Below are 11,856 nucleotides of genomic sequence, written 5' to 3' on the forward strand. Positions count from 1 at the left end.
GAGCTGTTGCCCCCGCGACCCGATCCCGGATAAGCGGTTGAAGATGGATGGATGGATGGTTTTTCCGTATCTGAACGGAGGATCTGAAGATGGAGGGAGACGTAGATCCCTCCGGGGCACATTTGGGGTTATATATAAATAAAAGAGACTTACTATGAACTGAACACACCGGGCCGGTCACCTCCCAAGCTTCGCTGAGAAATAATCGAAGGTAGTCGAAGCTTTGGGACAGCGCTGCTGCAGCACTACAGTACACACACACACACACACACACCAAACAGTGACATCAATCTGAGAATACCTACTAATAATTAATGTAGAATATGAATACTGTTGTTGGATTATTCCTTATTTCATGGGCTATTTTGGGGATTTATACTTATTACATACTGATATATAAAATAAACAAAAAATGAAGCATTCAAATACTGATTACCATGGCAACGGTTGAAGCTTTGAAGTGTTAGGCTCAGCCCGAGTACACACAAACACTGCATGAATCACCACCTACTGTGAGCAGTGCAGACGTCTGATGCAACGGTAAATAATGCACGTCGTGCAGTTTGTGGACCTCTTCAAGGTCCACAAAGTGTTTTCTAAAAAGCGTTAAACAACGAGGGCGAGGAATAAAGATCTCTTCTTCTTCTTCTTCTGTGGTCTCCAGGCAGCTCCACCTGAACCAGCTGATCCGGACCAGCGGCGTGGTGAGCAGCTGCACCGGCGTCCTCCCTCAGCTCGGCATGGTCAAGTACAACTGTAACAAGTGTAACTTCGTGCTGGGCCCGTTCTTCCAGTCCCAGAACCAGGAGGTGAAGCCGGGCTCCTGTCCTGAGTGTCAGTCCCTGGGCCCCTTCGAGATCAACATGGAGGAGGTGAGCTGAACATGAATATCTGCGTGGTCTCTCCTGAGGAGAATAACCTGCACACACTCATTATCCTAATCACATGTTCACCACGGTGAGCATTAGCAAAAATGTTAAAGACTTAACTTTCTATGTGACGTTTTGTTTCAGCTGCATTATTTTTATTTAGAAGGAACACAAAGCGTCTATTGATGTGCTGGTTCAACCAATGGGCTTCTCTCTGTCTAAGTGAATTAACCAATCATCTCCCTCCTGCAGACTGTGTACCAGAACTACCAGCGAATCACCATCCAGGAAAGCCCCGGGAAAGTCGCTGCCGGCCGCCTCCCGCGCTCCAAAGACGCCATCCTGCTGGCCGACCTGGTGGACAACTGCAAGCCTGGAGACGAGATCGTGAGTGGAGATAAAAACCTTTGTCCTCAAAAACATGAATGAAACATTTGAGACACAAAGGTTAAAACATAATTAATCACAATGTGTTTAGTTGTTCATTAAAGTGAAAAAGAAAAGTTGAACAGGATGTTTTTACACCCCCTCCCCCTTCAGGAACTGACGGGCATCTACCACAACAACTACGACGGCTCTCTGAACATGGCTAACGGCTTCCCGGTGTTCGCCACTGTGATCTTAGCCAACCACATCACCCGCAGAGACGATGGCGTTGCCGTGGCCGAGCTGACTGACGAAGACGTCAAAGCCATCGTCGCCCTGTCCAAGGACGAACGCATCGGAGAGAGGGTGAGGAAATCACGCATGCTCACTCATACATGTGGCAGCAGGTCAGTCGGCCTGAGGGTATTTGTCCCTCCACAGATCAAATTAGGAAGGAACATTTTAATCGAGTTCTTCATCAAATATGTTGGTAGACTTAGTCAGTGCAGCCGACTCATCCTCCGGGGTTAAAGGTTATAGAGTGAAAACATAGATTTACTTCTTTATCCACAGCTCTGATAGTCCACTACACATCCAGTAAAGGATGGAAACACTTTGGGTTTCACACATTGACAGGAAAAGCAGAGCTAGACATCACGGCTAAAGCTGCATGCTAACTCTGTCACGGACAGGAAACGTTATGGTATCGTGGTGGTCGAGCCGCTGGAAATCAGATTGATGGATTATATTCAGCAGAAGTATAAAACATTACATGTCCCTTATAAATTAAAAAGAAAATACCACTAATCTGTGAGGGAAATTACTTTATTCTTTGATTTTTGGGTTGATTGATAATAAATGTAATAAATAATTCCTGACAATAATCCTAATATATTTGACTTCAGGACATCTCTGACTACATACATGCTGAAAATCAAACATTTTACTGGATTCATTTAGAGATTTCCAAAGTAAAAGTCCCTAAAAGTGTATGATTGAACTTGTGAAGTTGGTCTAGAGTTAAACAAGTTAACAACAATCACAGTAAATCACAATATGGAATCAGCACCCAGGTATGGTGATGGTATCGAATCAGGAGATGGGTGAATCGTCTCAGCCCTAATGCTCTGATTTAAATTTGGTCTGAATGTTTTCATTCTGTCTGAATGGCCCACAGACATTTCTAAGAAAATGTTATTAGATTAAATCTAAATCATAACTTTTCTTTGGGCAGAAATCAAGAAAAATATAAAAACACATTTAATGTCTGTCTTTATCAGCTGGTGATTATGAAGTTAAAACCTGTTCATTTATCCCAACGAGCCATCCGACCAGCCACAGGTACAGACGGCTGGTCCTAGTGTTTCCTGTGCAGAATGTTTCTTAACACGCTTCCTGTCGTGTCTGCAGATCTTCGCCAGCATGGGGCCGTCCATCTACGGTCACGAGGACATCAAGCGAGGCCTGGCCCTGGCGCTTTTCGGAGGAGAGCCCAAGAATCCAGGTAACTCTCAGCCTGAAGCACACGACCTGCGTTTCCTCCCAGCGCCCTCCGTTACCCACAAACCCTCTCTCTCTTCCAGGTGGGAAACACAAAGTGCGAGGAGACATCAACGTGCTGCTGTGCGGAGACCCGGGAACCGCCAAGTCCCAGTTCCTCAAGTACGCATCAACACCTAAAGCATGACAACATATCAGTTAGAAACGCTGCATGAATGATTAAATGTTAGAGGTTCTGTTAAAGCTTGTAAAGACGGTTTGATTCACTAGTGAACCTGTAAAATAAGAGATGGAGAGTTTAGACGGCAGCTCAAAGCAGAATCCAGCACCGACACCGACCCGATAAATAGTGAAGAAGGTGTTGCACAAACTTACCACAGTGGAAACAGATGAACGGACGATGGTCATGGTGACGTCTGTTCAGGCATCGGTCACCGTCTCCTCCGACCTTTTCATCTCTCCGCCGGTGGAATTGAAAAAGAACGTCTCGACCTTGCTGTTGTAGCCCGGGAGGCGGGGGGGGGCAGCGCCGCATAATCCATCATCCAGCCGTACTCCTGGAGTCTTTGGAGTCAGTCATAAAAAGACGTATCGTGTTACAGCTAAGATGAAATGAAGAGTTGAATGCACTAAAGGACGAAGGGATCCGTTATAGCGATCGCATCCTAGCGAAGCCGTAAATATGAGCTTTCCTTTTTCTGACTCTTAACAAATCTGGCCTCAATCTGCACAACTTCTTTTTTAGTTATGACTATACTGAGTATGTATTCAGCTCTGACCTCCACTGACCTGAGATTTGAAAAATAGAAATAACCTAAGAAAGCCGGATCTGAGCGTAAAGTCGGCTTCACCAGCATTTTACTGCTCCCGAGGCTGTGCACACCGCCACCCAGCGGTTGACTTTTTAATTATTTTAAATAACAAATTTTAGATTTTTTAATGTCAAAGGAATAGTTTGACATGTTGCACTCTTACACACGTGGGCAAAATTGTTGGTACACTTCCGTTAAAGAAAGAAAAACCCACAATGGTCACTGAAATAACTTGAAACTGACAAAATTAATAATAAATAAAAATTCACTGAAAATTAACTGATGAAAATCAGATATTGTTTTTGAATTGTGGTTCAACAGAATCATTTTAAAAAACAAACTAATGAAACTGGCCTGGACAAAAATGATGGTACCCGTAGAAAAGACGTAAAATAATTTGACCATAGGGACATGTTAAACTAAGGTGTGTCCTGTAAATAGCATCACAGGTGTCTTCAAACTTGTAATCAGTCAGTCTGCCTATTTAAAGGGTGAAAAGTAGTCACTGTGCTGTTTGGTGTCATGGTGTGTACCACACTGAACATGGACCACAGAAAGCTAAGGAGAGAGTTGTCTCAGGAGATTAGAAGGACAATTATAGACCTTCATGTTAAAGGTAAAGGCTATAAGACCATCTCCAAGCAGCTTGATGTTCCTGTGACTACAGCTGCACATATTATTCAGAAGTTTAAGGTCCATGGGACTGTAGCCAACCTCCCTGGACTTGGCCGCAAGAGGAAAATTGATGACAAATCGAAGAGACGGATAATACGAATGGTAACCAAAGAGCCTAGAACAACTTCCAAAGAGATTAGAGGTGAACTCCAAGGTCAAGGTACATCAGTGTCAGATCGCCCCATCCGTCACTGTTTGAGCCAAAGTGGACTTGATGGAAGACAACCGAGGAGGACGCAAATCATAAAAAAGTGAGACTGGAATTTGCCAAAATGCATATTGACAAGCCACAAAGCTTCTGGGAGAATGTCCTTTGGACAGATGAGACAAAACTGGAGCTTTTTGGCAAGTCACATCAGCTCTATGTTCACAGACGAAGAGATGAAGCATCCAAAGAAAAGAACACTGTACCTAATGTGAAACATGGAGGAGGCTCCGTTATGTTATGGGGCTGATTTGCTGCATCTGGCACAGGGGGTCTTGAATCTGTGCCGGGTACAATGAAATCTGAACACAATCAAGGCATTCTGGAGCGAAATGTGCTGCCCAGTGTCAGAAAGCTTGGTCTCAGTTGCAGGTCATGGGTCCTCAAACAGGATAATGACCCAAAACACACAGCTAAAAACACCCAAGAATGGCTAAGAACAAAACATTGGACTATTCTGAAGTGGCCTTCTATGAGCCCTGATCTAAATCCTATTGAACATCTGTGGAAGGAGCTGAAACATGCATTCGGAGAAGGCACCCTTCAAACCTGAGACAGCTAGAGCAGTTTGCTCACGAGGAGTGGGCCAAAATACCTGTCGACAGGTGCAGAAGTCTCATTGAGAGTTACAGAAATCGGTTGATTGAAGTGATTGCCTCGAAAGGTTGTACAACTAAATATTAAGTTACGGGTACCATCATTTTTGTCCAGGCCAGTTTCATTAGTTTGTTTTTTAATTTTTTAATTCAAAAGCAATATCTGATTTTCATTAGTTAATTTTCAGTGAATTTTTATTTATTATTACTTTTGTCAGTTTCAAGTTATTTCAGTGACCATTGTGGGTTTTTCTTTCTTTAACGGAAGGGTACCAACAATTTTGCCTACGTGTGTATATGTTAAATATGAAACTTTACACTTTAAATTTTGTACATTAAATAAACGAGATATAACATGTTAATTGGTGATCTTTATTACACGGGTTTGTTGAATACTCGATTCTGATTCACATATGATGCTATATAAAAGGATTTGAATAGAAAGCTTCTGAATGTGAAGTCCTGATGGTTTTTTCTCTGCAGGTACGTGGAGAAGGTGTCGAGTCGTGCGGTGTTCACCACGGGTCAGGGCGCCTCCGCCGTCGGTCTGACCGCTTATGTCCAGAGACACCCGGTCAGCCGCGAGTGGACGCTGGAGGCTGGCGCGCTGGTGCTGGCCGACCGCGGCGTCTGTCTGATTGACGAGTTTGATAAGGTGAGCTGAGACTTCACTGTCCTACTTCTGAATGAATATTCTGGTGTGAAGACGCAATAATAAACACCCAACGGCGTCTTCCAGATGAACGACGCCGACAGAACGAGTATCCACGAGGCCATGGAGCAGCAGAGCATCTCCATCTCCAAGGCTGGCATCGTCACCTCACTGCAGGCCAGATGTACCATCATCGCTGCCTCTAACCCCATCGGTACGTCAACGCAGAGTGGAGGTTTCATCTCTGGCCTCGTTATTCTGAAGCTCAAAGATCCAGTATGTTGCGTTCAAGTGCAGTTACAAAGCTCTGACATTTGAATGTGGAGAGTTGGCTGCTATTTAATGTGAGAGGCGAACATGGGAGTGTGTTAGCCTAAACTTTTGTGAAACTTCTTACAACGTTAGGGCTGTAAAATAAGTTTGATTTTCATTCTGTTAATCTTAAATTCTCAATTAATCGATTGTTAGTCAATAAAATGTCCACACAGCTGTTTGTTTTATCCACCAACGGTCCAAAATATTAAATTTATATTGACGTAAAACAAAGAAAAGCAATAAATCCTGGATCCTGCAAATGTTGTTCATCAATTAATCAGTTCAGTAATTTATCAGAGAAAAGTTTTGGACCGCTGACTCAAACCTTGGACTTCCTGTTTTCTCCCAAGAGGATCCCGTTTAAATGAATCTTGGACAGTATGAGGCTCCACTGTGTGATAGTTTTGTTTTATTATTGGCCCTCAGAATTATATTTAAAGCATAATTAATTACACGTATGAAAAAATGCTGTGTCCGTGATGTCATCACGTGCTCGTTTGCTTGCAGGCGGAAGGTACGACCCCTCCCTGACCTTTTCTGAGAACGTGGACCTGACGGAGCCAATCGTGTCTCGTTTTGACGTGCTGTGTGTCGTCAGAGACACTGTCGACCCCGTGCAGGTACACACACACACACACACACACACACACACACACACACACACACACACACACACACACACACTAAGGCCTAGTCCACACGTACACGGGTCATTTTGTTAGTTTTTTTTTTTCCTCCTTCAGTTTAAAAACCATCAGATGAAAACGTTCTGACTCCGTGGAGGAGCCAGAACGTTCTGACTCCGTGAAGGATACGCGGTTGTATGTCAGCACTGAAAAGTTTCTCATGTTCAGTTTGTGAACGTCTTCACTCTGGCCGGAGTTTTACAAAAGCTCCGTTTTCAGTGACCTAAAACGTCGTTTTGGTGTTGATGAAAGGCCAAAACACAGAAAGAACTCTGTTTACTAAACGACTCGTGTACGTGTGGACGAGACCTTACACATCGTTTATTTAACTGTAACTCTTCTGTTTGATTGGAGAAGAAGACCAGAACCTGCCAGCTGATGCCTGATCTGTCATCTTTTACTTTATTTAAATTAGTTTGATCTCTGACAGCAGAATTAAAGCTCTGAATTCAGTCTGGTATCAGACACTCACTGCTCGCTCCTCTCTTCTGGCTTCTGATCGGCTCTTTTTCCAAACCAGGACGAGATGTTGGCGCGCTTCGTGGTCGGCTCCCACATCAAACATCACCCTAGCAACAAGGAAGGGGGCCTGGCCTTAGAGGAAGTGGTTCTGCCCAACACGTCCGACGTGCCGACGATTCCCCAGGATCTACTGAGGAAGTACATGATCTACGCCAAGGAGCGGGTACGAACACGGCCCACATCCTCACTGACCGCCACCCGTTCAGTTTCATGGTTCTCCTTTCTGCCTCTGCAGTCACCGCTATAATTTAAAAAAATTGGAAATCTGCTTTTTGACACCTGCATAAAAGTATTTTTACTGACCAAAATGTAACACTAGTGTTATTTCTAAATGACGATAGTGACTGAAGTCCAGATCTGTTTTCAGTCATTTGGACCCATTTGTGTCTCATTAAAGCAGATATCTGTCAGCTGCTTCACATTTAGAGGCAACAAATCACTTGAAAACTTTGATATGTCTCTGGTTCAACAGAGGCTGAAGTTTTACTACAGTTCTGCTATAAATGTTTCTTGTGTTGTTGTGTCTGCAGATTCATCCCAAACTGAACCAGATGGACCAGGACAAGGTGGCTCGCATCTACAGCGACCTGCGCAAAGAGTCCATGGTGCGTCCTCCGAACCTTTCCATCTTTCACTGACACTTACACACGTTTAGAAAGTATCATTTATAAATGTAGGTGAAATAACCCCAGCTGTGTGTAATATAATATATAATGGTCATAATGTGTTTATTATGACCTTTGACCCTCACAGCATGCTGCTGCTTTGAATGGGACTTCATAATAATGAAAAGTGATTGACGCCGTTTGTTCTCCTCTAACAGGCGACGGGCAGCATCCCCATCACGGTTCGTCACATCGAGTCCATGATCCGCATGGCCGAGGCGCACGCCAAGATGCACCTGAGGGACTACGTGCTGGAGGACGACGTCAACATGGCCATCAGGGTGATGCTGGAGAGCTTCATCGACACGCAGAAGTTCAGCGTCATGAGGAGCATGAGGAAGGTGCGTGTGACGCTTTGAACGCGATCAGAGTGAAACCCAAACGGCGTCGACGATGTCATGTTTCATAACGTCTTGTCCTGTTTTCTGTCCAGACGTTCGCTCGTTACCTGGCCTTCCGAAGGGACAACAACGAGCTGCTGCTCTTCGTCCTCAAGCAGCTGGTGGCCGAGCAGGTCGCCTACCAGAGGAACCGATACGGCGTCCAGAACGACACCGTGGAGGTTGCAGAGAAAGACCTGCAGGATAAGGTACCGATGACTGAGACGGATGATGAGCATGTTGAATGGTGCATTTAAGTTACACGTGTTTCCTCTGGTGATACCGTCGGACCAACTTTAGCTCTCAGCTGAGTGCAGCGCTGCACCTGATATTTAGTCACAGAAGGTTTCAAACACCGACTGTCACGTGTTGTCTGGTGACGTTGATATATAGTGAAGTGTGAATGATTTTTATAGGGCTGCCAGCTGAAAGTCCATCAGCCGAATCATCCGTCGGTGACCCCTCAGTCCACCTGAAACGCTCCAAGTGGAGCAGTCGTTTTTTGTCAGTCAGTGTGCATCACAATATATTTTAATATTCTAGCAGGGCGAGCACGCTTTCTAAAAAATAAAATTCACGAACAGTGTTTCCCACAGGTGGTTGTAGGCTATAGAGATGAATGGTGATGACACGGCAGAACAAAGCATGGTGAACGAGACGCGGTCCATGTTTCAAGACGGGTCGGGTGGGTTGACGACACCGCCGTAGACAGCGAGCACTAACGGCCCCGGGAAGTGGCAAGAGGCGCCGGAAAGCTCACGGCCAGAGCCGTGAGCCACCTTCACCCCATGCCGACCTAGAGCCGATTGCAGCGCACCACTAGCGCAGGGGAGAGGTCCCACGCCGAGCGGCCGTCCCCGACCCTCCCAGTTGAATCATCCGGGCAGACTATACTGTATATTTAATATTCGGTTCAGATTAAAGAGGCTCCAAGTCAAGAGGACAAATGGTAAAAGTCTTCATCCACTAGAGAGAAGACGTCCTGGAACTACAGAAACCCAGCGGTGTGACAGAGTGATGCTTCCTCCATTACAGAGGATCTTTGGTGGAGTACAGACAGCAGCTTGCAGAGAGCAGACATGATTCATTGTGTTCTGTCATCATGTTCATTAACATGAATGAGTGACGGCTGATCTGACCTGCTGCTGTAGACGTTTGTCCTTTTAACGTGATGCTGTTACCTGACTGTCATGTCCGCTGCTGCTCTTTGCTAACGAGAGAGAGAGAGTTGGTGTTGTAGTGAAGCAGTAGCTTCTGTGTATTTTACCGACCTGTTGATGTGAACTCAGAATAAAGAGGATCAGAGTTTGATTGACTTTATTTTAGCCGATCTGATCCTAAAATGTGCCCCGATCAGCCCTGAAATATTCGTCCTCAGACATTTATCAGAGAATATAAAACCATCTAGTAATCTTGGTGTGTTTGATCCAAACAGAAATAGAATATAGGAGTAGAATGGACATTCAAATCAACGTAGCAGATTGGTCAGAGCGGCGGCCGTTTTTACGTGTGCCGTTGCCGTAACGTTCGTTGTAGCGGGCTGACTTCCTAATCTAAAGTTGCGGACTCAGTGAGGTGAAGTTTTACAATAACGACGACTAAACGAGCGGCGGAGTCGTAACGTTACGAAGCACACAGAAAATGTAGATGAGTCAAATTTAACAACTCAATGCTTCGTTCACACACTCTGGTCACAGCGGAGGAAAGCAACGCTATCGCCAGACGAGTGACGACTTTGTTTGGCTTGTGTTCTGTAACCAGTGTGGCGTTGAAGCACGGTAGAATTGGCAAGATAGATAGCGAGCTAGCTAGCGGACAGCTGGCTGGTTAGTTCTTGGGCTGGTTCCGCCAGGATTTGGTGCTGCACTGATTACAGAAAATGAGTTGAACGGCGTGCTGGTGGGCGGCGTGCTGGTGGGCGGCGTGCTGGTGGGCGGCGTGCTGGTGGGCGGCGGCAGCAGCACTGGGTCTAAACTGTCCCTTTGCCTGGCAACAAGCTATCTAGCTAACTAGCCAGCCAGCTGTCTCCGGGAGCTGCGTCCGTTCTGTTCACGGCGAGCTGCGACCACACGCTTTACGGCCCCACTGACGCGGGTTCTGTCGTCATCATAACAACTAACAACAATCACCATTTTCTTTTGTACTCATCACATTACCACAGACAACAGTTCAATGACTCTTCTACTCCTATTCTATTTCTACTGAGGAATGAATCCAAGCTCTGAACACCTCCTTTTGTCCTCCTCCTCCTCCTCTTCCTCCTCCAGGCGAGACAGATCAACATCCACAACCTGACGTCCTTCTATGACAGCGACCTCTTCCGCTCCAACAAGTTCAGCCACGACGGGAAGAAGAAACTGATCCTGCAGCAGTTCTAGGAGCCCTCACCAACCCCTCTCTTCCTCCTCTTCCTCCTCTCCTTTAGAATAGTGCTTCATGAACTCTATTTCAGGGCCCTTAATGGGACTAAAAGTACGTTGGTTTTCATGGTGTTTGGACTCCAGGTGAGACGTAGTTACCTTTTCGGTCTGAACTGATGCCTGCTGGGACATGTCTTCAGTGTGAAGTCGTTCCTCTGGAGAAGGAAGGCGGTAGAAGATGGTCAGAGTTGGCGACATGCAGCAAGAACTCCTCAAACACATTCTGATGTTGGAGCTGTAAATGTTGTGTTGACCTTGTGTGAATCTTACAGTCGCAGTGAGGAACAGGTGGAGGTGCGTTCTTCACTAAATGGTGACGTAGCCACAGATCACGCAGCGTTCCATCTGGACTGTTTGGTTATCTGTGGTGACAGGAAGTGAGATTCACATTCAGGAAGTCACACTGTCACCACATGAAATGAAGAGTTTGGTTCCAAAATAAGAGCTAACGATTTGTAGAATAACCTCGATGAAAGTTATTTAACTGCAGAAATATTGAATAAAAATCCATATAGATAAATAAATAACTCTTCAGGTCACTCCACTCTGTTGTTGCAGTGTTTTCCATCTCTTCTCAGGTCCCTCCAGTGGGCCGATTGTAAATAAATGTACATGTTTATGTCTGTGTTGTTGATGAAACAGGATTGTCTCTGATTCCTCTCTGTTACCAGCTGTTGTTAAGATGGAGGACGTTTCACAGACACTCCAGATTTTTGCATTTCAAGCTTTTTCTGCTCAGTGTGTTTTGAGGTTTGTGTGTTCACATGTGAGGTAAATGTAGAGGGAGTTTAAGCCTCCAGACTCTGTCAGATCATTAAATAAAAAACACACACAAAGTGTTTAAAAGAAATGTTGGATTGTAGGTCTGTTTTGATATTAAACTTGTATTAAACATGACTTTTGTCCACATCTCGTTAATGAACACTGAATTCTTTCAGAAAACTTTCAGTTTGTGGTGTAAACTTACGGACTGTGTATGGGGGATAGCTAAATGTCTTAAAGCAGGAGTATAAACGGATATATAGATCTATAAAGATTCTCTCCTTTGGAAAAAATAACATTGATATTCTCATTTAAATGCTTCAACAGCGACACCTGCAGGGCAGACAGTGAGGTGGTGGTGGGGGTGCTGTCCTCCCTCAGGACGGGACCTCTTCTTTTTTTTCATGCTGATCTGTTATTGGCCGAAACAC

General features: G+C 45.1%; 1 protein-coding gene across 1 annotated transcript in view; it reads left to right on the plus strand.

The window, feature by feature from the left end:
* mcm2 (minichromosome maintenance complex component 2) overlaps positions 1-11,560 on the plus strand; it is an 18,762-nt gene extending 7,202 nt beyond the window's left edge. Inside the window, exons 8-20 of the mRNA XM_074649774.1 lie at positions 665-872; positions 1,122-1,256; positions 1,410-1,601; positions 2,646-2,739; positions 2,819-2,897; positions 5,507-5,678; positions 5,763-5,889; positions 6,498-6,610; positions 7,197-7,361; positions 7,729-7,803; positions 8,022-8,204; positions 8,297-8,452; positions 10,511-11,560. Coding sequence (XP_074505875.1) covers positions 665-872; positions 1,122-1,256; positions 1,410-1,601; positions 2,646-2,739; positions 2,819-2,897; positions 5,507-5,678; positions 5,763-5,889; positions 6,498-6,610; positions 7,197-7,361; positions 7,729-7,803; positions 8,022-8,204; positions 8,297-8,452; positions 10,511-10,621 — 1,810 coding nt within the window. The 3' untranslated portion in view covers positions 10,622-11,560. The remainder of the gene's footprint in view (positions 1-664; positions 873-1,121; positions 1,257-1,409; positions 1,602-2,645; positions 2,740-2,818; positions 2,898-5,506; positions 5,679-5,762; positions 5,890-6,497; positions 6,611-7,196; positions 7,362-7,728; positions 7,804-8,021; positions 8,205-8,296; positions 8,453-10,510) is intronic.
* The last annotated feature ends 296 nt before the right edge of the window (positions 11,561-11,856 follow it).

The sequence above is a fragment of the Sebastes fasciatus genome, chromosome 1, assembly GCF_043250625.1.
Source record: "Sebastes fasciatus isolate fSebFas1 chromosome 1, fSebFas1.pri, whole genome shotgun sequence".
Classification (NCBI taxonomy): domain Eukaryota; kingdom Metazoa; phylum Chordata; class Actinopteri; order Perciformes; family Sebastidae; genus Sebastes; species Sebastes fasciatus.